Source organism: Phytophthora cinnamomi, assembly GCF_018691715.1.
Source record: "Phytophthora cinnamomi strain GKB4 chromosome Unknown Contig98, whole genome shotgun sequence".
Taxonomy (NCBI): Eukaryota; Oomycota; class Peronosporomycetes; order Peronosporales; family Peronosporaceae; genus Phytophthora; species Phytophthora cinnamomi.
In genome coordinates this window covers 179463-205714 of record NW_027151031.1, presented here as the reverse complement: position 1 = coordinate 205714, position 26252 = coordinate 179463, and the positions used below count along the sequence as shown (strand labels likewise).

Sequence of the window (26252 nt, the reverse complement as noted above, 5' to 3'; positions counted from 1 at the left end):
TCCCGCAGCGTTTTGGTCGGAACAAATCCCAAATTTGGTAAGAAATATACCAGAAAAGGGCCGTCCATCAGTCTGGAAGCTACCGGTAATCAAAAATCTGGGGAGGGGGGGTCCGCCAAATTTTATTCCCGTACGTTCTCGGGATTTCTAATCGAGAAATTCATATACCTCGGGCCTGTTCACAGTCTTGCAAACTTTTTCAAAGTAATTGAGGGTCGAAGAATATTCGGAAAATAAACAGATCGAATCCTGCAGCGCCAATATCGGTGTGCCGCCAACCTCGCGATTCTAAAGCGGTTATGCCTCGCCATCCTGGAAGCACAACACCCACGTCAGTATTCCACACACTTCTTGCTACAATATAAATCATCGTACCTCGACGTCGTTATCATGGACTCTACTACGACCCATGCGCTCACGCTTGACGAGTGGTTCGCTTCCATTTTGAGCACGTTTGAGCGAGTCGCTTCTTTCCCGTTTGGTGCCAGATGCGTGGTCCTTCTTGGTTGCTTCATGGTTGATCTCGTTGTCGTCCATTTGTTCTTTCTTGATAATGTGTTCAGCAACTCCAGATTTAGGAGATGAAGAAGAGGACTGCCGAAGTGTTGACGCTGCAGTGTCCGTCGTCTCTTGACTCGCATCGTCGGCCACAACGCCAAGGACACCCTTGACCAGCGCCCCCGTACCGTTAACCGCCAAGTCCAAGTGATCAACGCTCGCCTTCATTGCCGCACGCATAGTCCTCCAGCAAACCATTTCATCCTTGTCTGGCCAGTACTCTTCTTCGATACCATTCTCGGGGTCCCATGCTTCCTTGAAGCGCTCCGTGTATGCTGTCAAAGGAATCTCGGAGGCTAGTAAAACATAACGCAAAAGCATGTCAGTTACGTGGTTTGCCGACACATAAGTAGTAAAGAACTCAGGCCTACCTCTTTCTTTGCCCTTGATCTTTTCCAAGATTTGTGATGGCTTCGAGCTCTCTGACAGAATCTGCTCCAGCAGAGGAGAGGTAAGCTGCCGACGAGCCCGCTTCACCATCTGTTTAGGAGCGGACGATGCCTCCTTGTCTGCCACAGGCGGATACTTCTCGTATCCAGGACACTTCTCCTGCTTCCACTTGACCCAATTGCGCTCGCGCTCGAGAACGTACGAAACCATATCGTTGAACCCTTCGCCATCCGACGGCGTTTGCTTTAGCAGTGCAACTACACGCTCAGTCAGGTCAGCAAACTTGGCTTTCGGGGTTGTGCTTCCTGCTGGAGGTTTAGCTCTCGCCAGGTCGTTGAACAGGATGAGGAATTGAGTCAGCATGCACTCCCGTAGAATCGGGTCACGAAGCTGCAGTCTGAACAGGCGGCTGTTAGTCAAGTACTTCGGCTGGAAAAAGTGTTCCTGTGAGGTCTGATCTCCAAGATTCTTGCTAGAGTCGCCCTCTGGTTCATGCATGATAACATCCGCAGAGTGGATTGGGCCACCACTCAAGTCTCGTGAGCGCTCCAGGTCATCCGGAGAGAACGCATTGCCCTCAAAAGCGGCGAGTACTACATTCAATTCCGTGAACTGCATTGAGCACAACCAATAAGTGTTAATTGAAGGGTTCACATCGTCGAGTACAACAATTTCAACCATCACACATACAAACTTCTCCCAGTTTTCCGCCGACTGAGCGGCCATTTGATGCTCACGGAAGAAACTCTGCAGATCCCAGAACGTGCGATAGAGGTTGTAGTCGATCGGGCCGACATCCGCACTTGGATCATTGTCAATCTGCACATTAAAAAGACGGCAGCGTAAAGTATCAGACTGGGCACACCGTTACGCATTACGCGAAGCATGTACTCACGTCAAGGCCAGGTACAATCTCCGAAGCCTTGGCGGCGTCAGTAGCTTCGGCCAAGTCGAACGCATCTTCATCTTCAAACACAGTGACGTTGGTCACGTTTGCCTTGCCCGTCAGATTAACTGCCGAGCGCTCGGACAGGGCGAACGTGAATGACAAGAAGACCAGGATCTTGCCGCAGAAGACACTGTTGTGGGTCTTGGACAGTCGACGCAGCAGCGCGTTGCACATCCGCAGCAGACACAGCGATGCCTTGGTGGTACGGCCCTTCTCCGCGATGAAATCCGGCTGTCACGACCAAGATACACTCGTCAGCCACGAACCAAAGGAGGAAGCGGGTCTCGAGCAGACTACCCACCGTCGTGAGCTTGTCCTTGCGGGACTCCAGCAGCTCCCACACCTTCTCGCAGGTGCTAATGGTCTGGCCCTCCATCAGGTCCTCCAGCACCTTGTAGGGCGTGCTGTTGATCAGGAAGCGGCTGGTCACGCCGGCAATGCACAGGTCCAGCAGCGCCGGGACGCCCACGCTGCTGGGGGTGGCGTGGGCCTCCGTCATGAGCTTCCAGGACAGCTTCTCTACCACCTTCTGCACCGCCAGGTCCAGCACGTTGTACGTGGTCTCCTGCGGCCGCGGGGCCTTGAGCTCCTCCTCCACGACGCGCAGCGTGTGGCTGTGCAGCCGCCCCAGGCGCGAGAGCGCGTCCTCGCGCGCGAAGAAGTCGGCGATCTTGTTCTAGAGACGGCGGAGACGTGGTTAGCGGGGGAAGCGGACGGGTGGGTGCACCGAGAGAGGCAGGAGAGGGCGACGCACCTCCGCGGTCTTGGCCAGCTCCAGCGCCATCGTGAACGGGGTTGTGCGGGATGGCTCCGTTCAGTCGGAATTTGAGAAGGCGGTATGATACATCAATTGTACATATAAAGGTGTGGTGTACATACATTGGGAGACCTTTCGTCTGGCCTATCGGATGGCGCCGAGCGCTTCAACTTGGTGTCTGCGATCTAAATCGAATCGACTAAAGCGCTCGCGTTCGTGTGGTGCGACTCAGTACTGCTGCAATGTGAGACCGTCGAGTTGGCGCTGTAGGTGGGGATCGAGCCGCAACGGACTATTTAGCGGGGCGGTGTTCTCAGATGCAAGTCGCAGGATGCAAGCATCGCATTTGTTGTGGCTCCGCATGGTGTGGACAGGCGCCGCTTTCCATCGGTTTCTCTGTTTTGATGCATCATCCTGAGTGCGTGTCGAGCGCTTTTCGTCCTGTGGCCGCTGTGCCGCGGTGTTATAGGCAGTGGCCATGCTGACATATTTGCTGGCAGCGTGAGGCTGCCTCACTGAGGCATGCATCTTGCCTTCCAGTGATTCTAGGCGGTGTAGACAGCTACAGCATTATCGCCGGCTCGCGTACGCGCAGTGCCATGTTCGACTCTCGAAACAGTTCCGCATGACGAGCCTCCGTCTGGACCAATCAACAATGCCGTCGACCGCTTTCCCATCTGCTCCGGACAGCTGTGGCGCCAGTGCTGCCAAGAAAAAGTATCTAAGGCCTGGACGCTGCTGCCATGCCGGCGCGAGGCCCGCAAGTTGCAAGTGCAGAGTGGCACTGTAACCTGAGCAGCAAGGTTGCTGTTGAGCTGTCTGCTCGGCCTCTGCACGCCCAGAACTGTGCCATGTCCCATGATGGTGGAGCCCGCACGCACGCCCAAATGATAACAGAAAGTGCCGCGGACGTCGAGCTTTCCTGAGCTGCCTGCCAGAAATCCACCCGCCCAAGCCGCGTCGAGCCGAAATGTACAGCCCAAAGCAATGTTTTTCCGCTTGGTTCGCTCACATCTGGCGGCGCTGACGAAAATCCTGAATCTCACGCTCGCGCGCCATACTGAAACCAAGCCACTTTCCGCGCCCGGCTATGCATGTATAGTCCAGAACTCTCCAGCAAGATTCTCAATAGACACGCGCGTCCCAGAATGCTTGTCGAGCAGGGCACACGGAGCCGACGTCAGCGCCAAGATGGCAGGCATCGCCACACTTCAGTTTCATCACTCCAGCATCCCCCGCGCAGCGCACAAGCTCCGTCGACCTGCCAGCGCCCGCGATGGTCCAGCACCCCCGCCTTAACTCTGGCGCCAGCTCGTCCTACGGCACCGTGGCGGCCGACGCGCCGCCCAAGGACTTCACTCCGAGCCCTCGCCGCCGCCTCACGCAATGGTACATCAACATGGCGCTCATCAACTTCGTCGAGTTCTCAGCCGAGTCCTCGCGCGGCGTCGTGCTGGCCACGCTCTTCCTCTACAACAAGTCGCTGGGCGGAGACCTGGCCTTCATGGGTCTGCTCACGTCGCTCTTCTCGGTGGGGAGGCTCATCTCGTCCACGGTCTTTGGCTGGATGTGCGACCGCTACTCGTTCCGCTCGGTGTACTTGGTGTCGTCGGGCATCTGTCTGCTGGGCAACCTCATCTACCTCATGGCGGACATCCACGTTGCAGACAGTCTTACTGTGTTGGCTGCGAGTCGGTTCATTGTCGGCTTCGGAGCCGGCAACCGCAGCGTTTGTCGCGCCAATGTTGCGGCCATGACCACCATCAACCAGCGCCTGCGCTACCTCACGATACTGGCGACGGTTGTGTTTCTAGGCTACGCGTTGACTCCGGGACTTGGCAGCCTTGTGGCGGATGTGGACGTGTTCTTCTGTGGCATGCACTTCAACAAGTTTACGTCGCCCGGCATGATCCTCGTGGTGTTCAACTTGCTGACGATCTTCTCCATGCTGACCGCGTACGATGCGTCCATTGGCATTCATGACGGCCCGCTTGAGTCTCCGAACACGGCGGCCACGAAGAACACGCTGTCCGACTTGACTTCCATGCCGGAGCGCATCGTGAACATCGGTGCTATGGTGTTTATCTTCCTCAACTTCACCGCGCGTGGCATCCTGTCGGTGTTCGAGACTGTGAACATCCCGTTGTTCCTTCAGGTGACGGGCAGCGACCCCAACAGTGTTGTTGCTGTCGTGGACGCCTCCAACTTCCAGTTCTACCTCGGTTTGCTGGGGCTCGTGTCGTATTTCTCCATCGAATACTTCCGCAAGAGCATGACGGACGTCAACTGGGTGCAACTCGGGTTCATGTTCCTGTTGTCGGGTAACGTTCTGCTTGTGGTAATGCCCGCTTCATTGACGTTTGACCGTCTTGCATTCGCGGAGCTGCTGGTGTGGAGTATCGGTTGCCCGATCACAACTGCCGTGGTGGTGGCTGCTTTTTCGAAGCTACTTGGCGGACGACCACAGGGTACTCTCATGGGTCTTCTCGGGTCGGCTGGCTCGGTGTCTCGTATTATCCTTCCGCTGTTGCCTGCTGCTATCCCGACGCTGACTCCAGTGTTCATGATTAACATTGCGTTGTGCGCGCTCAGCGTCGGTCTACTGTACTGGTACAGTCGCGTCGTGTTCAGAACGAAGTTGGCACTGCTGGCTGATGTTGAGAATGCTTTCCGGGTTGTATCACCGCCGAATGACCTACGGTCTCCCCTGGGGTCTGACAAGGTCGATTTTGAAGACAAATGAGCCTATACTAGTAGTACCCGATCTCGAATGTAATTGAATTTAGCCTTTGTCTATTGAACTCCTCCTCGTGCACCAGCTTAACTGCAGCTATCTGCAGGAACAACTGCGTAAAATTAGTTAATACTATTAACCTATTGACTTAATAGGTTGGGTGGTCTTGGGTATTGTTGCGCCGAGCAGTCTTTGCTGCTGCCACGCAACCACCTGGGCCCGATCGCGTTTGCGTGCGCACTAACCTCCTGCAGCGGCGGTCCCGTTTCGACTTCGTCGCGGATGAAGATTCGACTTCCGTTTCGATCGTTTCTGTTGCCGTCGAGCTCTCATTTACTCTGGAATTCGCCCCTTCGGTGCCAAGGCGACTCGACATGACCAACTACTCCACGGTACCACTGCAAGACGACAGCCTCGTACCGTACGGCTCCATCGATAACAAAGTTGTGCAGAAGAACCGTAGAAGCACGCAATGGTATGCCAACATGGTCATGATCAACTTCGTCGAGTTCGCGGCTGAAGCTTCACGCGGGGTGGTGCTCGCCACGCTCTTCCTGTATGCCAAGTCGCTTGGAGGTAGCTTGAGCCACATGGGGCTGCTCACGTCTGTCTTCTCAGTTGGCCGCCTCATTTCGTCGATGCTATTCGGCTGGATGTGCGATCACTACTCGTTTCGCTCGGTGTATCTTGTGTCTTCAAGCGTTTGCCTGGTGGGGAACATTGTGTACTTGCTGGCGGAGGACTGCGCTACAGGGAGCTTGATCGTGCTGACTGCGAGTCGATTCATCGTGGGCTTTGGCGCTGGCAACCGCAGTGTTTGCCGCGCGGATGTCGCTGCCATGACTACCGTCAGCCAGCGTTTGCCCTATATGACAATTCTGTCGACGGTCGAGTTTCTTGCGTACGCACTCACGCCGGTGCTCGGCAGCCTCGTCGCCAACACCGACATGTTCGTACTTGGCATTCACATGAACCAATTCACAGCCCCAGGTGTCATCCTGATCGTCCTGAACGTCCTGTCCATTGTTGGGATGCTTACGGCGTACGATGTTTCAGTAAAGAGTCATGACAGCCCACAAGAGTCTGTACCAAGGACGCAAGCAACGAACGCGCGGCCTGAAGTCATCAGCCTGCCGGACCGGATCATTTTCGTCGGGGCTACAGTGTATATCTTCTTGAACTTCAACGCGAGAGGAATGCTCTCGGTCTTCGAGACGGTCAACATTCCGCTCTTCTTAGAGGCCACGGGCAAGGACCCGAGCTCGGTGGGTGCCGTCGTGGAGGCGTCCAACTTCCAGTTTTACCTGGGCTTGCTCGGGTTGGTGTCCTACTTCTCGATCGAGTACTTCCGCAATAGCATTTCGGACGTCAACTGGGTGCAGCTGGGCTTCTTGTCGCTCCTTGCTGGTAATGCAGTTTTGGCGATGGTGCCCGCCGCAGACCTGTCAATCGCACTGCTTGCACTAGCTGAGATGCTGGTGTGGAGCGTGGGTTGTCCGATTACAACTGCGGTTGGCGTCGCGGCCTTCTCGAAGCTGCTGGGTGGACGTCCGCAGGGCACGCTGATGGGGCTGTTCGGCTCGGCCGCCTCGGTCTCCCGCATCATCTTGCCTCTCATCCCCGCCGCCATCTCGACGCTGACACCCGTGTTCTGGATCAACATTTCGCTATGCGTACTCAGCGTGTTGATGCTATGCTGGTTTAATCGGCTCGTGCACACAACGAGGATGGACTTGCTGGCCGACACCGAAAAGGCTTGAAAGGCTTATCCCCCCAGCGTCGTCGTTGCGAAAGACGGGCTCTGAAGGACCCCAACGAAGGCAGGTCTCGCTGGCTGGGCCATTGCAAGATGAACGTTGTAAGGGTACTACCTTAATACACGTCCCTTTCACAGAAGTCTGCGTTGGTAGATAAGGAGTCGTGCAGGCAAGGTGATCGATGCGCTTGTCGCGCGCAACAGAAGCGACTGAGGTGATGCCGCCGAGGAACCCACGAAGCCGTGCGTGCGCCAGGGCCCCTTCACGTTCCGGCAGAGGGCTAGACGGAGGGCGCCACGAAGCAGTGATCGTTGCCGCCGAGTGGGCAAGGGCAGCGCGGTCGGCCAACTGCGGGAGACTTCAACATCTGGTCGAGGCCGGAACATGGAGATGGATGGGGACGGGCAAGGCCGGAACACGCACAAGATACTTTTCGGCTTGCCAATTTTTTCCTGAGCTCACGCTCGGCCAGCTGCTGCGGCGCGCGCACCGGACCTCGTCGGCGACTTGCCAATAGCTGCGTGCATCGAGGCCCTCGTGCCCCGATTCGAGGGCGGTCGTTGAAGGAGACCTCCGTCCGGCTGAGCTCGGCATGTGCAGTGCACGGTGCACAGGCACCACGACCGCGGTCAATCCTCGCGGTCGATCCTCGCAATGAGGGCCACGTCCGGCGTAATGGCTTCGCTCTGCCTGATCATGTGGTGCAACCATCGAAATGCCCACGCGCGCCGCGTCGGCGCCAGCTGGAGCATACCCTACCCAGGCGGAGATTCGAGCCGAGCAAGACGCCGCCACGCGCGACACCAACTCTTGTGGGCGGGGCTCGGTCTGCACAGTCTCCGCTGCCTCGATGGTTGGCACCCCCGCCTCCAGCACGAGCGCCAGCAGGTCTCGCCACGGTCACGGCCCTCACGGGCAATGCCTTGACGTGTTTTCCTCCAGTGCGCCCGCCCCTTTTGTGTCGACGAAATGATACTCTGTTGCCGGCAGCCGCAGTTGCAGGACCTTGAGCCTAAGCCTAGGGCTGTCGCTGCGGACGTCGCCCCGCCCTCGCCCTCGCCCTCCCGACCCGATCCGCCGCAAGCTCTCACTCCGCATTCCGCCCGACCACGCGCAAGGCCGATGACCGCGCTGTCCGTCAACGCCGGCGCCTCGTACGGCACGGCCGAGCTGCCCAAGCCCAGGAACTTCGACGCCAGTCCGCGCCGCCGCCTGTCGCAATGGTACACCAACATGGTCATGATCAACTTCGTCGAGTTCGCGGCCGAGTCCTCGCGCGGCGTCGTGCTGGCCACGCTCTTCCTCTACACCAAGTCGCTGGGAGGGGACCTGGCCTTCATGGGCATGCTCACGTCGCTCTTCTCGGTGGGGCGACTCATCTCGTCCACGGTCTTTGGCTGGATGTGCGACCACTACTCGTTCCGCTCGGTCTACCTCTGGTCCTCGGGCATCTGCCTCGTGGGCAACCTCATCTACGTCTTCGCCGACCAGCACGTGACCGGCAGCTTGACGGCGTTGGCCGCGAGTCGCTTCATCGTGGGCTTCGGAGCCGGCAACCGCAGCGTGTGCCGCGCTGACGTGGCGTCGATCACCACCATCAACCAGCGGCTCACGTACCTGACGATGCTGGCGACCGTCGTGTTCTTCGGCTACGCGCTGACTCCCGGTCTGGGGAGTCTCGTGGCCAACACGGACTCGTACTTCCTGGGTGTCCACTTCAACAAGTTCACGTCGCCGGGGATGATCCTCGTGGCGTTCAACTTGCTCACGATCATCGGCATGCTGACCGTCTACGACGAGTCGGTGGGCGTGCAGGACGGCCCCATCGAATCGCCGAGGTCGGCGGGCGTCAGCAACACGCTGAGTGACCCGACGACGATGCCCGACCGCATCGTGAACATCGGAGCCTGCGTCTTCATCTTCCTCAACTTCAACGCTCGCGGCATCTTGTCGGTGTTTGAGACGGTGAACATCCCACTGTTCATCGAGGCCACTGGCAGTGATCCTGAGAGTGTCAGTGCTGTGGTGGACGCGTCCAACTTCCAGTTTTATCTCGGTCTACTGGGGCTGCTATCGTACTTCTCGATCGAGTACTTCCGCCACAGCCTGCGCGACGTCACGTGGGTGCAGCTCGGGTTCGTCATGCTCGTGGGTGGCAATGTGCTGCTTGTTATGGCGCCGAGCGCGCTCTCGTTCTCCCAGCTTGCTGTGGCCGAGTTTCTCGTGTGGAGCGTTGGTTGCCCGATCACAACCGCTGTGGTACTTGCCGCGTTCTCAAAGCTGCTCGGCGGTCGCCCGCAGGGCACGCTCATGGGCCTGCTGGGCTCTGCCGCCTCGGTGTCTCGCATTGTGCTCCCGCTGCTTCCTGCTGCTATTCCGACGCTGACCCCAGTGTTCTGGATCAATATCGTGCTATGCCTGCTGAGCATCGTGTCGCTGTGGTGGTACAGCCGATTGGTGCACAAGACGAAGATGGCCATGCTTGCTGACGTCGAGAGCGCGTTCCGGATCTCGTCTCCGCCGAACGACCCGCGGTCCCCGCTGGGATCGGACAAGGCGGACTTCCCGGACAAGTAATATGGCCACAATAGGCTAACGCAGTGGCGTGAAGAATTCTTCATTCCTTTGATAGTCTGATAGCCATCGTCACTAGCGCGTTGGAGCCCCGCCATTACTCGGCGGCGCTCATTTTAATGTATTTTACCGTGACATCTTCGCAGATTACACAGTGTAATTTACATTCAAGTTGTGCAGTAGGTAGACCACCCAGCAATTATTATCCCGAAACAGCAACCGAGTGTGTTGACCGCAGTGCGGTCAAGCAGAGCTTGCTCATGTAGAGCTGACTCAGATCTCTTTTACGCGCGAGCTCTCCTTCAAAGTTGAAGTTGGGCTTGCAAAGCACCCATCGCGATCTATCGCGCCGGAACATCACGAGCTGCAGTGCATGCAGCCCGTGTGCGTATTCAAGCCGCGTGTTCGAGCTGGTCGCTGGCGACAGCTTTTGGCGCTCTCTTCCTCACCAGCGAAGAAAACACTTCGACACCCGGCACTCTCATGCTAGGAGAGCCGACCAGGGCATTTCTCAACCGAAGCGGTGCCACTTCTACTTGAGCCGAGCAGCTTGTCGGAGGCATCTCTTGCACCGGTCATTTAACTTTGAGCCGAACCATATGCGCGGGCATGATACTTTTTCGTGGCTTCCCGCGGCTTGCAGTTTTGCCGCGCAATTTTTCACGGCGCTTTGCCTTCGTCAGATGGCGCTCGACCCGCAGCGCGTCACGCGAGACTTGCCGTGTTTGAGGATTTCCTGTTGAACAGGATGAGCTCGTCGAGTTTCTGAAGAATTGCTATTTGTCTCGGTGCCCCGCTCAGCACCATCTCCTATCGCCGCTCGAACTGAAATTACGACTCGTGCTTTTAAAAACGCTCAATTCTTAAAAAGTTGTGACTCCGTACAGCAACTACATGGGGGCTTTGATCGGTGCGACCGCAGACTTCGTTGCTTGTTTAGCTTAGTTCCTGGCATGAGGCTCGCGCGTCTCAATGAGGCATTTACTTCCCGTGGCAGCGAGCGTGCTAACTCATTGCTCCCAGCAAGTAGCACCCCGGCTGCTTCCTACCTATCTGTAAAGATACTCAGCCGGGATCATGCAAACGGACAGATTGTCGGACACTCACCCCGCCATGCGAAATGAACCAGCCGCGAGAGAAGCATTCGTTGCTCGGCCCCGTCGACATATCTTCCCTCCCTGGGTTCTGCTCTGCATCCGGTGGAACCAAGTGCTACCACGCCAGCGCAACCCCGCTCGCCAAAAGTATCTAACGGCAGTAACAGAAGACGTGTTTCAAGCGATGAGCTAACCTGGTGCAGGGGGGGCACACTGTAGCCCCTACACCCGAGGCGGTCTGGTTGGCTCGCACCACTGAGACTACACACAGAACTTATTAACAACATCTCTGCCCTCTACGCTTTCAGCCGCCAGCGGCGAGGCGACATCCTCGACGTGAGCTGCATGTTGAGCTCCTCCTTTGGAGATGCCAGGGGAAGAGCCGAGCCTCTCTTCAAGCACCGAAGGCGTTGTGTGCGGCCAAGCCGGCCATCAGGAGGTGGCCATCGCCGTTGCTGGTTGGGCACACCGCACCAGCCAGCCTCCATGTGTTTCGGCCCGAGACAAATCGCCGACAGCATTTGGCCGTGGTGGCCTAAACCGTGAAACCATAAACCGAGGTTTGTGCTGAGCGCCGCCAATGGAGACACAGAATTTGTAGTCCAGAGCTCCTGCTGGCAAATTTCAGCACGCAACAGAGCGCTCTGCCACTGGGCCTGGCTCCGTTTTACACGCTGCTGTGAAGAGCGAGGTGTGAAGTGCACGAGGCTATCGAATATCGACAACGAAAAGGGTTCCGTCGCCTTGTCCAGCCGAGTAAACTCCCCCCGGTCCTCCTCAAAGATCGGACAGCAGGCTCATGATACCCCCCACACGACGTTGAAAGCACCTAATCCGCCTTCCACGCCTCCGAAGCCACCACCCCGTTGGGCCTGAAATCTCGGGCCGAACGCATTCTGTTCGGGCTTGATTCGCTCACGGATCGGCGATCCGCAGACCGAAAGAGCTCACTTCCGATTCTGCCGAGCCGACACCCAACCTACCGCGCCCGAACGCACCCGCACCCGACCACCAGCTCCCAACATGGTGAACCAAGCTCTGTCAGTCAACAGCGGCGGCTCGTCGTACGGCACGACCAGCAACAGCAACAATATCAACAACTCGGAGTCTGTGCCGCTCCTCAAGACACCGCTGTCGCAGCGCCGACTCGCGCAATGGTACACCAACATGTTCATGATCAACTTCCTCGAATTTGCGACAGAGTCGGCGCGCGGCATCGTGCTGCCCACGCTCTTCCTGTACACGTCGTCGCTGGGCGGTGACCTGGCGTTCATGGGGTTCATCAACGCGCTCTTCTCGGTGGGTCGCCTCTTGTCGTCCACCGCCTTCGGCTGGATGTGTGACCGCTACTCGTTCCGCTCCGTCTACCTCATCTCGACGTTCATTTGCCTTGTGGGCAACGTCATCTACCTGATCGCCGACGAGCACATGGCCGGTAGTTTGACGGCTTTGGCGGCCAGTCGCTTTATTGTGGGGTTCGGCGGTGGCAACCGCAGTGTGTGCCGCGCAGACGTCGCGTCCATTACGACGATCAACCAGCGTTTGCCATACCTGACCATCCTGGTCGGCGTCGTGTTCCTGGGCTACGCGCTGACGCCGGGCCTCGGCAGCCTCGTGGCCGACACAGACGTCTTCTTCTGCGGCGTGCACTTCAACAAGTTCACGTCGCCCGGCATGATCTTGGTCTTGCTGAACGTGCTGACGATCCTCGGCATCGTGACAGTGTACGACGACAGCGTCACGGTGAGTGACGGACCGGAGGAAGAGGAAGTTGAGGGAGGCCCGGTCAGCAACACGCTGAACAACCCGACGCTCATGCCGGATCGGATCGTGAATATCGGCGTCTGCGTGTTCATCTTCCTCAACTTCAACGCGCGCGGCATCCTATCGGTGTTCGAGACCGTCAACGTACCGCTGTTCATCACGGCGACGGACAGCGATCCAGACAGCGTGAGTGCCGTGGTGGACGCGTCCAACTTCCAGTTCTACTTGGGTCTGCTGGGTCTGCTATCGTACTTCTCGATCGAGTACTTCCGCCGCAACATCCGCGATGAGAACTGGGTGCACCTGGGCTTCGCGATGGTGCTGGCGGGCAACGTGTTGTTGGCGATAGTGCCGGACAGCCTGACGTTCACGCAGTTGTCGCTGGCCGAGTTCCTGGTGTGGAGTGTGGGCTGCCCCATCTCGACCACGGTGGTGCTGGCGGCGTTCTCGAAGCTGCTGGGCGGACGTCCGCAGGGCACGCTCATGGGCCTGCTGGGCTCGACGGCGTGCATCTCGCGCAGCGTGCTGCCGCTGCTCCCCGCGGTGGTGTCTACGCTGGAGCCGGTGTTCTGGATCAACATCGTGCTGTGCGCGAGCAGCATCGTGCTGCTGTGGTGGTACACTGGTCTGGTGCACCGGACGAAGATGGCGATGCTAGCGGACGTCGAGAACGCGTACCGTGTGGTGTCTCCGCCGAACGACCCTCGGTCTCCGCTAGGCTCGGACAAGGCGGACTTCCCGGAGAACGACTAAGTGGGTCGGTTGTGCAGCTTTGTTCGCTGCGCCTGTGTGAATTGGCACGCTGACTGCATTTGTAACCTAGGATCTTGATAATTCAGAAGTCGTTCTACATGCTTTATCTTACTGCTTCAGAAAACCTTTAAGTTTTTCAAACCCTGTTACGGTTTTGATAGTCGCAAACTAACGGTTTTTGAGGCTGTTTTTGCGACACAGGGGTTTCAACAGCCTATGGTATAATATGGCTGTACGCCCCTACGCTCACTTTCCGATCCGATGGTGCGGTCTCCACTTGTTGCCGGCTCGGGCTATGGCACGCTTGAGTCCAAGGCATCACCGCCTCGACGCCGCCTCACGCAATGGTACACCAACATGGTCATGATCAACTTCGTCGAGTTCGCGGCCGAGTCCTCGCGCGGCGTCGTGCTGGCCACGCTCTTCCTCTACACCAAGTCGCTGGGAGGGGACCTGGCCTTCATGGGCATGCTCACGTCGCTCTTCTCGGTGGGGCGACTCATCTCGTCCACGGTCTTTGGCTGGATGTGCGACCACTACTCGTTCCGCTCGGTCTACCTCTGGTCCTCGGGCATCTGCCTCGTGGGCAACCTCATCTACGTCTTCGCCGACCAGCACGTGACCGGCAGCTTGACGGCGTTGGCCGCGAGTCGCTTCATCGTGGGCTTCGGAGCCGGCAACCGCAGCGTGTGCCGTGCTGACGTGGCGTCGATCACCACCATCAACCAGCGGCTCACGTACCTGACGATGCTGGCGACCGTCGTGTTCTTCGGCTACGCGCTGACTCCCGGTCTGGGGAGTCTCGTGGCCAACACGGACTCGTACTTCCTGGGTGTCCACTTCAACCAGTTCACGTCTCCAGGGCTGATCCTGATCATCTTCAACGTGCTGACAATTGTTGGGATGTTGACCCTGTACGATGGATCAATCGGAACCCAAGATGGACCACGGGAGTCACCACAAGACGCGGGGTCTAACAGGACTCTGAGCAATATTACGACGATGCCGGAGCGCATTGTGAACATTGGCGCTATGGTGTTTATTTTCCTCAACTTTAATGCTCGCGGTATCTTGTCGGTGTTTGAGACGGTGAATATCCCGTTGTTCCTCCAGGTGACTGGCAGTGATCCTGAGAGCGTCAGTGCTGTGGTTGATGCATCGAACTTCCAGTTTTATCTCGGTCTACTGGGGCTGCTATCGTACTTCTCGATCGAATATTTCCGCCACAATATGTCTGATGTAAGCTGGGTGCAGCTTGGGTTCATGATGCTCCTTGCAGGTAACGTGATTTTGGTGGTAGTGCCGGTCGACCTGTCATTCCCACAGCTCGCAGTAGCGGAGTTCTTGGTATGGAGCGTAGGCTGCCCGATTACAACTGCAGTAGTGGTAGCAGCCTTTTCGAAGCTGCTTGGTGGGCGGCCTCAAGGCACGTTGATGGGCTTGCTTGGGTCTGCCGCCTCGGTATCGCGCATTATTCTGCCTTTGCTACCTGCAGCCATTCCGACGCTTACACCTGTATTTTGGATCGACATCCTGCTCTGCTCTCTCAGTATTTTGTTGCTGTGGTGGTACAGCACACTTGTGCACAAGACAAAGTTGCAAATGCTGGGTGACGCGGAAGGTGCAGTCCAACTGTTATCAGCTCAGAACGATCCTCGGTCGCCCTTAGGCTCGGACAAGGTAGATTTCCCGGACAAGTGAGGCGTTCGAAGACAAAACTTTTATCTTTTCTACCTCTTTTCCAATTCTAATCGATTCGGAGATACCGAGTTCAAAATGAAAGTATAGCATTGATCTCTCTTCTAAATCAGCGTGCAGATGAGGGTTTGACCTCTCCAAATTGTTGGTGACCGGTAGTCTCTGAATGCGCAATAGCTTCTCTCTGCGAAGACAAATGGAAGCACACGTCAGTTGGTTCCACACTGCCAAACCCAGATATTAAGCACCTCACCTGCCCAACGAAGGTACTTCTGCACACCAAACACACAATGCTGAAGCGGCTGACGTCGGTGAATTCATGTTTCTGATGAGCCTCCACCGCGATTTCGCTAGCACGTTCAACCTACACCCCAACAATCAGCATCCAGTTTGAAATAGTTCCGTGTACCAACCTTACCTTGGTGAAATCATTGATCGCGAAGAGGGTCACATCCTGACGCTCCGAAGCCGAAGTGGAGGGAGCCTCGACAACCAGGTCGTAGTGAATACCGTCGTAGAGCAGGAACATTCGCTGGGTGAAGCCTTGGTCCTCGCCGTAACACAGTCGACTCATGCTCGTGACATCGAAGACGACCATCTCCACCTTGAAGTACGTCGACAAGATGGAGAGCTCGATCTCGCCGCCCCACGACTTGTCGTCCATGATCCACGCGCAGTACTCGTTCACCGGGCGGCCCAGAAACACCTCCGAGTATTTCTCCTGGTCAGCGAGGATCGTATCTCTGATCAGCTGGCGCATCGCGGGGCCGTTTCCTTCACTCCCCTTGCCCAAAGCGTATCTACACAACGAAAACAACTTATCAGACTACGGGCCTCAGCAATAAAAAAAATATTCCACGACCACGTACCCGATCGAATGGAACAGACAACTGTTGTCCGCCGGCATCACACGCCGCATGAACACAGTCGTCGTCTTGACCTGAGCACCGCCAGTGTCCGGCGCCTCCTTTAGCACCAACACCGAGCCTGTCCGAACACCCAACGACGACAATGTACTGTCCTGCACAGTGGAATAGTCCATTTTGTCAGCCAATTGCATCAAAACGAGGCAGTAATTGCTGCCACATACTCCTGACCCCTCGACCATCTTCGGGGGATAGCCCGTCATCACTGCATCATTGCACGGACAGAGAGGTTGGTTATTGATACCAGTTGTGTGAAGGAATGATACACTGAACGTTGGTGCCCTTGCCGTGCTGGTCTTGCGGCGGAATGGACGTCTTTTCGAACAGCTGAGCGCGAAGGCCGTCCAACGTGATGTCGTCTGGTAGACCCATGAGCTTCATGGACGTGCCGTTGGCGAACGTCACCTTAAAGTTCATCGGCATCTTGGCTACGCGTTCGCGATTCCGTTATGCTTCTCCGTTCGAAGCAAAAACGTTTTGTGACTTCCTGGTTAACATCTATTGTAGCCATGTTTACGTAACTAACATTATTGACAACTGGGTAGTCAATAATATGTAGCCATGTTGACTCAGCAGGAGGCATGCCAACGTGCAGCCTGCTTTTCGATTCACACATTACCCCTCGCTTTACTGGGTTTCTTACGAGTAGAGAGCTGTAGACGTCTATATGACGCAGTGATCAGTCCTTCTTAAACCACGACGTCAGCTTCCGCGTGATTTTGGACTTCAGGGCGTTCTCATCGTCGCCTCCGTCCACAGCGGGATCGTCCGCGAGCTCAACGACGGTGCTGGGGGCACCCAGGTAACGCTCTTCGAAGGCGCCGATGCCCGGAACAATGTGACCGTCGTCGTTGAGCCTTGCGTCGAAGGAAGCCGCAACAAGGCGCGCGTCGCCGAACGCCTACCAACGACAAGCGAAGTCAGGAAACTCGATTTACAGCAAGGAGGGCGAACAGTCAACGAAGTGACTAACCTTACAAAAGCCGTCAGCAGCCTCCGGGCACGTGACCAGAGTCACAACTGTGATCTTTTCCTCTTCAACACCCTGCTGTTTCAGGAGCTACGCACGCAAAAAGAACCGGTACAGTGTTAAAAACATTCGAAGGTACATGATGCGCAGGAGTGTCTTCGTACGTGGATGATTTTATCAACTTGCGACACCGAAGCAAGCTCTGGCAACAACAGCAAGATTTCATGGTCCTCAATATCCTCTGGGAGTGTTGCTGTAGCAATCTGTACAGCAAATACGGAATTCGTCAGTTCAACACGTAGACCGAAGACGCGGGAAGTGCGAGAAAGCACACCTTATTTCCGCCCTTGGGAAGCTGCTGCACCAAGATCTCGCCGTACTTGGAGTCGTACGGCAGCGAGGTGCGAAGAACTTGTGCCAGACTGCGAGTGGACACCGTCAGCAGGGTAAATGGTAAGAGCAGCGCGTAGTACCCATACTTCAGCTTGCTATTTAACGCACCCCTTTTGAGCCTCCGGCTTCACGGCGATACTGATGCCGCACACCTTGACGTCGTCCTCAAACACGAGACCCTCAGTTTTGTACCCGCGCGGGGTCGTCACGACAGCCTGCAAGAAACCAACCATTACTATCTTCAATATGTTAAGAAGACCTAGCTCTGCCCCAAACCTCCTCGTCGTTCGGGAGCTCAGTCAGCGCCAAATCCAGAGTCGAGCGCAGCACGCCGTTCGCATCATGCGTAAACTTTCCCCCTGCACGTATGAAAGCATCAGCATATATAGCCACCTCTGCCAGCCATCTAACGCACTCACCGGCGTTCTCGTAGTCTCGGATGCGCGTCATCCCGAGCTGAATCAGCTCGCTCTCGAGGTCCAGCACCACCACGTTCTCGTGCTGCGATCGACACCCTCGTCAGCCCCTGACCCCAAAACCCCTTCACAACCTATCGTCACCACCAACCTGAGCTTTCCACAGCTCGAGCCGCACTCCCCGCCCCAGCGCTTCCCTTCAGACAGATATCCCACCGCAAACCTCAGAAAATCGAGATATCTCTCCGGGATCCAGAAATCTCCTCCGGTCGCATACCCGCTCGCATACACGCGCTGCTCCGCGCGCGCCTGTTGCTGCGAGAGCAGCATGGGCGCTCCCAGTAGCGCCGCCGCCCCCAGCTTCGCGTGGCTCCGAATCGCGCGTGCGAACATGATCGCTCTTATCTAAGCTCCTTTAGTCGAACTGAGCCAAAGTGTTCGGCTCAGCCCACAACCGCACGACGATTGGCTGAATTGAAAATTGTAGCCATATCAAGTTGCAGTTGTGTTCTGCACACTAACTGTATCCATCTCTCCCCTTTTCCGCCAATCAGCGTCGTGCGTGGCACATAAAACCTGTGGCCATGATGTGATGTCACCCGCGCACTCATGCGTGTCATTCGGCGCATTCGCAGACTGGTCGAGGTCTGGATCGTGTATCGCTGGCGCGCAACAGAGCAGAGCATGGAGTTCCTGCGCGGCCCCGTGGACGGCGTCGCCCTGAGCGAGAACTTCCCCGTCAATGGCTTCCGCCTCATGGTGGCGCTGGCCGGCTGCAGCCTCGTGGCGCCGCTCATCCACCTCACGCGCGGCGAGACGTCCCGTACGAATCAGTAGACTTCTATGGCAGGCAGAGGTGCTGGCGTTAATCTCTATTGTTGCAGGCCACCTGTTCAATGTGGCGGCGGGACTGTTCGCCGGTGCCTTCGTGTTCGACACGGCCGTGCTGCACACGATCGGCACGGCTGTTGCGGTCTATCTGCTCATGATGGTGGCCCCGAGGTGCGGACAGGAGTTCCAGCGGGGATACTACTGCTTGCAATAGTCGTTGGCTAATATTCTGTGGGTTTTTATTTGTTGGGGTGGTGCAGGAAGCTGGTGGGCCGCATTGTGCTGCCGCTGCTGCTGGCGTACCTCGTGGGGATGTGCGTTGCATTGTTTTTTTTTTTTCTGGTGTGGTGCTGTGTGATGCTGACACTGGTGATTTTGTTTGTTGTTGCAGCCACTACTACCGTGAGTTCCACAGCCCCGACATTGTGTGGGACTCGGCGCAGATGATTCTGACGCTGAAGCTGAGCAGCGTCGCCATCAACTACAGCGATGGCGGCCTGCCCAAGGAGAAGAAAACGCCGACGATGCTCAAGAACGAGCTGAAGGAGATCCCGGCGCTGATCCCGTACTTCGGTGGGTAGTCGCAAGTTGGAGTGTTGCTTATGGCTGCTGCTGGGACTGACAGGTGATCTTGCAGGCTTCATTTTCTTCTTCCCGACATACCTCGCGGGCCCCGCGTTCGAGTACAAGGATTACATCTACTGGATGAAGGTGATGGACTAGCGCTATTGTCGATATGCATGAGATGTGACACTCACACGGGTAAACTTTCACTAGGATATTCGCGTTGCTCCGTTCCTTGTTCACCTTCGCAATTTGTTTGTGATTGTGGTACGTTTCTTGGGTCATGGCCCATCGCCCAAGAACTCATTTCCCCATGTTAATATTTGGATTTCGTATTTCTTTCATATCTAGATTTCGGGTGCCGGATTTTTTGCATCGCTTCAATTCCCGGTTGAGGAGATCGACTCGCCTGACTTCTACCCGGAGTCTTCGTGGGCAGTGCGCTGCCTTCGCATGTGCATCCCTGTTGTGCTGTTCCGTTTCCGCTTTGTAAGTGTTTCCGTGCTGGGAGTTTTTTATATTATTGTCGCTCACTGAGGTGTTGCGTCATTGTTTGGCAGTACCTTGCGTGGTCGCTGGCGGAGGCGGCGAGTGCTGCTGCTGGCGTTGGATACGTGAAGTCTACGGGCAAGTGGTACGTTACTGCGTGCAGATACCGCAGTGCATTTTATCCTGGCATTTCTGATTCGAGTGCATGAAATCCGTAGGAATGGTATCACGAACAACGACCTCCTCTGCGTGGAGATCCCTACAAACTTCCGCGTGGCAATTAACAACTGGAACATGGGCGTCGCTCGTTGGATCAACACCTGTACGTCACCTACTTGCGTGGATCCGGTGATACAACGTGACTGATCGTATTGTGCTTGTACAGATATTTACCAGCGTGTGGGATTGTCTAAGTCTGGCAAATCGGGCTTGCTATCGACGATGGCATCATTCTTCGTCAGCGCTCTGTGGCATGTAAGTGGCAGTGAATGGGCTTGTTCATTGTGAAGAATCATTCTCTTACATAACTCTATGGCTACAGGGTCTTTCCCCGGGTTACTATCTGTTCTTCCTTCTGGGTGGCATCTACATCGAAGTTGGAAAGCGTAAGTGCACGATGTAGCCGTGCATATATACATTCGTACGTAAACTAACGCCCATTTTTTATGATTTTTGTACACATTCGTACAGACCTTCGCCGTCGCCTGAGGTCGTACTTCCACTACACGGAGGACCGCAAAGCGCACCCGCACGCCATTTTCCTTTCGTACTTCAACGGTTCTTCTCATCCGCTCGCGTTCTTCTATGATATCACCGGTCTGTTCTTCACGTGGGTGGCGATGCAATACGCTGGAGTGGCATTTGAAATCATGGACGTGCGCCGCTGCCTGGCCATTTGGAGCTCGTGGTACTTCCTCCCGCACTTGGTGAGTATTGGCCTGCTGGTTTTCTTCAACCTCTTCCCGCAGCATCGCTCTGCGTCGGGTGAGAAGAAGACGCAGTAAGGCGAAGGCGGACCAGTAGCAGCAGAAAGTTTCGTCAGTTGACGAACTCCCGCCAAGCAGAAGATGTGCTTTCACCAGCTCGTCTTGGTGAATCAATAGATCCATCCCTCTCTGCTATCTCTGTAGTGCTCATCATATGCTTGCTTGCAATGAGACTGAGCAGGTACCAGCACAAAATGAACGGCAGGTGCGCTTGGGTGTTATTTATATTGTCGATCGACGCAGCCAGCACGCGCCAGCGGATGCCCAGCAGTTACTGCACCTGACTTGTTCCTTCCTGCACGGCTGACAGGCCTCGTTATCGTCGTCTCCATTGCATCTTCCGAGTTCTTCTCACTGGCGCCGCCCGTCGTCAATGTTGCGGAATTAACTACCGGGCTGCCTGTTCCGAGTTCACCGCCGTCTCCCTGGTTTCGCGGTCGTGTATCGTGTGATAGCTGCGCTCACACCGCAAAGAGAACTCTTATGCCGGAGGGTGCTGGAGATCATTTGTGAACCAAGATGACAGGGATCCGACATCATCGTCACCGAATGCCTAACTCTCCCAGGAATGGGCATGCGCTATGGAGTGCGCTCAGGAGGAGTTTGCCATTATATGTTGGTCGCCGAAGGCGCGCTGTCCACCGGCTATTGAAACCACGGCATTTCATCGACCCAGAGGCAAATGCCAAGAGAATGTGGGACCTACTACTCACGGGCCTTGTGCTATACACCACGTTAGTCGTGCCATACCGGGTGTGCTTTCAAGTGGAAGCTTCAGGAGGGTTTTCCATCCTTGAGAACAGCATGGATGTGGCATTCTTTATTGATATCATCCTCAACTTCATAACCGGCCTCCCGTTGCCCTCCGGCGAGGTGTCATACAACTTCCGCGTGATTGTGAGGGCGTATATGCGTGGATGGTTTGCAGTTGACTTTTGCTCGACTCTCCCATTCGAGTCGATTGCAAAACTTTTTGGAGTAGGCGACAACGCACACGCTGCCCTGATGTCAGCGAAACTACTTCGAGGGCTCAAAGTACTCCGGCTGTTTAAACTTGCGCGCATTCGCCGCCTAGGCAAAGTTTTCGCGAATCTTGAGGATGCCGTCTACACCAACCAGAGTCTTGTATCGCTTGCTAAGCTGGTACTGACGATGCTCTTCATCGCGCATCTCGTGGCTTGCCTATGGTATGCAGTTGGGAGAGTAGACCCGACTGAATCGTGGCTTGCCGTCCTTGCAAACGACCCAGCAGGCCATGTTACTGACCCCAACTATCTTCAGTACGTTCGATCGGTGTACTGGGCCATCGTCACCATGGTAAGTCTTAATCGCTTCTGTTGTTATTCATTGGAAGCGGTCAACTAATGACTCGTGATCTTGTTGGATGGAGTAGACAACAATCGGATACGGTGACATTGTTGGGCACAACAACTACGAGAGAATGCTCAACATCGCAGTGATGGCCGTTGGAGTGTCTTTCTTTGGTTATGTGATCGGTACCATTTCAACTCTCGTAACCAATCTGGATGTGGCAGCAGCAAGATACGAGGAGCGCATGACGGTTGTCAAGGAATATATCATTTCGCGCCGGATGCCCAAGTACATTGCCAACAAAATCCGCCACCATTTTGAGTACTTTTACCAAAATCGATCGGTTTTTAACGAGAGTCTGATTTTAAAGCGGCTACCGTCTGCATTGCGGAACGAGATGGTAAGCTGGGGTGCGTGTTACCACGTTTCTGATTCACCGCGCTCATGTTTTCATGTGTTGTGATCAGATTCATCACGTTCACTCTAAGATTGTGTCAAGTGTGAAATATTTTGTCAAGTGCCCCGAGAGTTTGATCAGCGATATGATCATGGCAATGCGTCCGTTTGCAATACTGAAGGACGAGTACGTGTACGTTGAACACGAGATTGCAGCACACGTTTTTTTCATCATCAAGGGCAAGGTCCAGCTTGTGAAGACAGCTAAACGCGGGAAGGAGGACACACGACTGTCAAGCTTGGGCGTTGGAGATCACTTTGGCGAGGTATGTGTGTGCATCCCAGGCGTTTTCCTATGCGAAAAGCTCTAACTTGATTATCGATGGCATAGCTGGAAGTGTACCACTATGATCACGGCAATGGCGTGCGAATTTGCTCAGCCGTCGCAAAATCTTACTGTGAATTGACATTCCTCTCGAGTGAAGCCATTCAAAAGATTAGTGGGTGATCGCGCGTGTCCGTTTAATTCAGAATATCGATCAGAACCTAACTCTTTCGCATGCATCACTTCAGGTATCAGCTGGCCTGAAGTTATCAAGCATTTTCGTGAAAGTGCCGCGACAAGTTCAAGCAGCATGCGTCGGCGTGTAGATCCTTCAGTATTCGATTCAGACCCGAAGCCTCCGCGATCTATCGTTTACCACAAACATGTCGATATGCCAGAAACGGTGATCAAGACCGCTTTGTTGAACAGCAAAGTTGTCCCCAATAGGCCTACACGTATAATACCCTACATACCCCCGAGTGTGATTGATACCGTCCATTCCAGACGCCATACTATTGAAGAGGAGAGCAATGAACCCGGAGACCAGCAGAAAAACGCTATAAATGAGAGCGCAATTTCGCCACCTGTCAACCCCGTACTAAACGATGGATCAACAGTTTTATCTCCATCTCCAGTCGAACGAGAGCACGGTAATCAGGCATGGTTGGCTTCTCCTGAACCAAGCGAGCCTCCTTCAATTAATGCTGTGCATCCATTGACCAGGCCATACACTTCGATGGCTCAAGGTCGAAAGGTTACGCTGGAGTCGCTACCGCAGACGCCATTCTCTAAAGCAAAACTTGGGGCTAAAGTGACCGCGTTCAACAGATTGGACTCGATCGATCCAGACGAAACCCATAGTGAAGAACTTAAGCACACTCACGACGAAGAAGAAACCCTTTCAGCAGTCATCAGCAACGATCATTCTGTACAAGAGCAGTCATCCAACTCAAGCACAACACCCGAACGACACTATGCACCTACCACAGAAAGGGCTACCATTGTGGAGAACAAGCCATCGCCAACAATTACACCAGAGGATTTACAGCGACACCACGAAAAAACTTTAGCTCTCCAGCAGCTAGCTAAGCAGATGGCTGAGCAAGCAGGCCACCCACTAGATGATAGTTTGCCTGGGGGCCGTGCAGCTTTGGCCAAGGCTGCAGATGAGAACGAGCTGCACGACATGATTGTCAAAATCCGTGACTCGCCGCATGAACAACCAAAACGCAACTTCCAATCGGAGCGCGTCATGTTGCGAGGTACGTACTTGTTCCACCCTCAGGAGCCTGCAATCGTATTCTGGCAGTTCTTCGTTGGCATCGGCATCGTGTATTCAATTATTGTCGTGCCATTTCGCCTCGGCTACAACGTTGACGCAACCGGCGCGTGGTCTGTGCTGGAGATGAGTATCGATGGTTTTTTTTTCGTGGATATACTCCTCAACTTTCGCACCGCCTACTTCGACGATGAACGCAAGCTGATCTACGAACCACGGGCGCTGTTTTGGCGATACGTCAAAGGGTGGTTCTTTCTTGATCTTATCTCTACCGTGCCAATCGACGAGCTTTTCCAGTGCGTTTTGACTCCTCATCATGCTTAGCCCGGACACGCTAACAACTATTTACAATTTGATGTAACAGAGCTGTGGTGGGCACATCAAACCAGACCTTGAAGCTTTTTCCGACAAAGTTGTTGAGGCTCTTCCGAGTGGCACGACTGCTCAAGCTCACACGTTTAATCAAGCTCAGTCGCGTATTTGGTCGGATCCGTGACACTGTTCAGGTTTGTCAGATATAGTGCGACACTAACTTCCTGCGCATTTCGACTCACTTAGCTTCCGTTGACCTCTTTACAGTTAAGCCCGTCCACAGAGCGACTGTTTAAGCTGCTGGCTATCATGTCAATCATCTGCCACTGGAACGCGTGCATGTTTCATGGAGTGATGGTGGCAAGCGAGACTGCGGGTTACCATACCTGGTGTGACGATGCGTTTTTCCCGGGCAATCCGCATCAGCTGGAATGTTCTTCACTTGTACCGATTGGTGACCGCTACATTGCAGCGCTCTACTGGGCCTTCACTACTCTTACCACAGTGGGGTATGGCGACATAAAACCCAGCGTCCATTCGCCATACGAGCTGGTCGTGGTGATCACCCTCATCGTCCTGAATGCTACCATCTTTGGTTACATCGTCTCGTCGGTCATGACGCTCATTCACAACCTAGACCCAAGCGATCGTGAATACCGGCTACTGATGACAGAGATGAAAGACTACCTGCGTGACTCTTCTGTTAGTGAGCGCCTCTGCAAAAACGTCAAAATGGTAAGTGAACAAACGACAATGCAGTTGAGGGTGGCATGACTAACCTGTCATCACCACTGCAGCACTACCAACATCATATAGCGTGTACCAACCTCTTTCCTGAGCAAAAGGTACGATAAGAAAGGATACCTACGTTCATTTGCGAAGAAGCTTAACCAATGGTGTTACTGTTGTGCTGTAGCTATTTGATAAGATGGCCCCGAATTTACGCTTCGATGTGGCCCGCCTCGTAGCTGTGGAAACATTGTTCGCGATCCCACTCATTACAGTTATGGAGGATGCCTTCAAGGGGTTTGTATCATATGCCCTCTTTCTGATGAAACCAGTGTGCATCCAGCGCGGAGAAAGCGTCTGCCGTTGCGGCAGTCCTGGCACCGAAACATTCTTCCTTGTTGAGGGTGAATGCGATCTGCTAAACTCGGTGACAAAAATGGGCCGGATAATTGGCGAGAATTCTGTGTTCGAGCAGTATGCTTTGATGGCAAAACCCGAGGAGCTCTATCGAACAGTGTCGACAGCTACAGCTATCACGGGCAAGTGCATACTCTACTCGCTCACCATTCACGACTTCAAGTAAGTATCACAAATCATGTCCCCAGCATTTGTCAAGAACCCGACTAATCTGTGTGCTGTGTAGGACACTGGAAGATGTTTCGCCTGCAGTGAGCACCTACTTTGTGAGCCAACTGGCATCCGTTCTAGTCGCCGACGACTTGCTTTCCCTGCATCCGCACCAAGTAGCCAACGTCCAGGTTGTTTTACGCCGAGGCCAGCACTTCCGAGCCGTGGCAGAGCACAATCACGCCCGAGTGAAACTCCGGGACCTGGGCAAGGTGGCTATGGCGAATCTGCACAGACGACGCAGCAGCGAGTGGTCTCCCGACCTGCTACCCAAGCAATTGCAGATGCTAGCGGAGAAAGAGCGAGCGTGCGGCGTGACCGTCGCAAGTGCCAACGTCAACGCTATCGCCAATCGCCAGTCCGACCAAAACACCCTCGACTCCGCAGTGGAGACCCACTCGATCCGAGAACGGTCAGCAGACTCGTTCCCGACTCCACCAACTCTCGACTCGAGCGTCGGACTCAACTCCACCTCGCTCTACAGCACCAACCAGCCCATCACCGAAGTCTCCGAGAACTCGGAACGCACAGACTCCCGGAGAACCCACGACTTATAAGCCTCGTCCAGTACAGTACTACAGTAATCCATTCTACAACTTACAACTTCAAGTTTCACCTTTCCCCACCGCAAAAATCACAATACCGCCGTCAAAAAAATGAGGAGCTC

The 26252-nt window shown here is 55.1% G+C and overlaps 8 protein-coding genes across 8 annotated transcripts; 5 read left to right on the top strand and 3 right to left on the bottom strand.

Moving 5' to 3' along the window:
• Positions 1-297: 297 nt before the first annotated feature.
• Positions 298-2681, bottom strand: IUM83_16240 (putative THO complex subunit; the record flags this gene model as incomplete). Its single annotated transcript, XM_067941109.1, has 7 exons — positions 298-312; positions 376-854; positions 930-1560; positions 1639-1767; positions 1844-2128; positions 2199-2573; positions 2652-2681. The coding sequence occupies 7 exons, from the start codon at positions 2679-2681 to the stop codon at positions 298-300; spliced, it is 1944 nt and encodes a 647-aa protein (XP_067783632.1).
• Positions 2682-3930: 1249 nt separating this feature from the next.
• On the top strand, positions 3931-5397 carry IUM83_16239 (Major Facilitator Superfamily (MFS); the record flags this gene model as incomplete). The annotated part of the gene is made up of 1 exon (XM_067941108.1): positions 3931-5397. The coding sequence occupies one exon, from the start codon at positions 3931-3933 to the stop codon at positions 5395-5397; it is 1467 nt and encodes a 488-aa protein (XP_067783592.1).
• A 2870-nt stretch (positions 5398-8267) lies between these two features.
• On the top strand, positions 8268-9722 carry IUM83_16238 (Major Facilitator Superfamily (MFS); the record flags this gene model as incomplete). The annotated part of the gene is made up of 1 exon (XM_067941107.1): positions 8268-9722. The coding sequence occupies one exon, from the start codon at positions 8268-8270 to the stop codon at positions 9720-9722; it is 1455 nt and encodes a 484-aa protein (XP_067783604.1).
• A 5418-nt stretch (positions 9723-15140) lies between these two features.
• On the bottom strand, positions 15141-16380 carry IUM83_16237 (ubiquitin thioesterase otu1-like protein; the record flags this gene model as incomplete). Its single annotated transcript, XM_067941106.1, has 6 exons — positions 15141-15215; positions 15285-15395; positions 15450-15831; positions 15901-16052; positions 16122-16162; positions 16245-16380. The coding sequence occupies 6 exons, from the start codon at positions 16378-16380 to the stop codon at positions 15141-15143; spliced, it is 897 nt and encodes a 298-aa protein (XP_067783569.1).
• Positions 16381-16636: 256 nt separating this feature from the next.
• IUM83_16236 (Uracil phosphoribosyltransferase) lies at positions 16637-18066 on the bottom strand (the record flags this gene model as incomplete). The annotated part of the gene is made up of 9 exons (XM_067941105.1): positions 16637-16858; positions 16931-17017; positions 17092-17190; positions 17262-17349; positions 17429-17535; positions 17597-17679; positions 17740-17821; positions 17888-17933; positions 18014-18066. 9 exons carry the CDS (start codon positions 18064-18066, stop codon positions 16637-16639), a joined length of 867 nt encoding a protein of 288 aa, XP_067783605.1.
• A 354-nt stretch (positions 18067-18420) lies between these two features.
• On the top strand, positions 18421-20624 carry IUM83_16235 (Lysophospholipid acyltransferase; the record flags this gene model as incomplete). The annotated part of the gene is made up of 12 exons (XM_067941104.1): positions 18421-18559; positions 18621-18738; positions 18828-18881; positions 18959-19140; positions 19205-19278; positions 19345-19398; positions 19483-19620; positions 19692-19765; positions 19839-19942; positions 20006-20094; positions 20162-20225; positions 20311-20624. 12 exons carry the CDS (start codon positions 18421-18423, stop codon positions 20622-20624), a joined length of 1404 nt encoding a protein of 467 aa, XP_067783595.1.
• A 786-nt stretch (positions 20625-21410) lies between these two features.
• Positions 21411-22821, top strand: IUM83_16234 (Voltage-gated Ion Channel (VIC) Superfamily; the record flags this gene model as incomplete). Its single annotated transcript, XM_067941103.1, has 4 exons — positions 21411-21923; positions 22000-22317; positions 22385-22639; positions 22705-22821. The coding sequence occupies 4 exons, from the start codon at positions 21411-21413 to the stop codon at positions 22819-22821; spliced, it is 1203 nt and encodes a 400-aa protein (XP_067783606.1).
• Positions 22822-23731: 910 nt separating this feature from the next.
• Positions 23732-26142, top strand: IUM83_16233 (putative Voltagegated Ion Channel (VIC) Superfamily; the record flags this gene model as incomplete). The annotated part of the gene is made up of 6 exons (XM_067941102.1): positions 23732-24213; positions 24282-24423; positions 24497-24964; positions 25027-25074; positions 25146-25537; positions 25602-26142. 6 exons carry the CDS (start codon positions 23732-23734, stop codon positions 26140-26142), a joined length of 2073 nt encoding a protein of 690 aa, XP_067783593.1.
• Between the last annotated feature and the right edge of the window lie 110 nt (positions 26143-26252).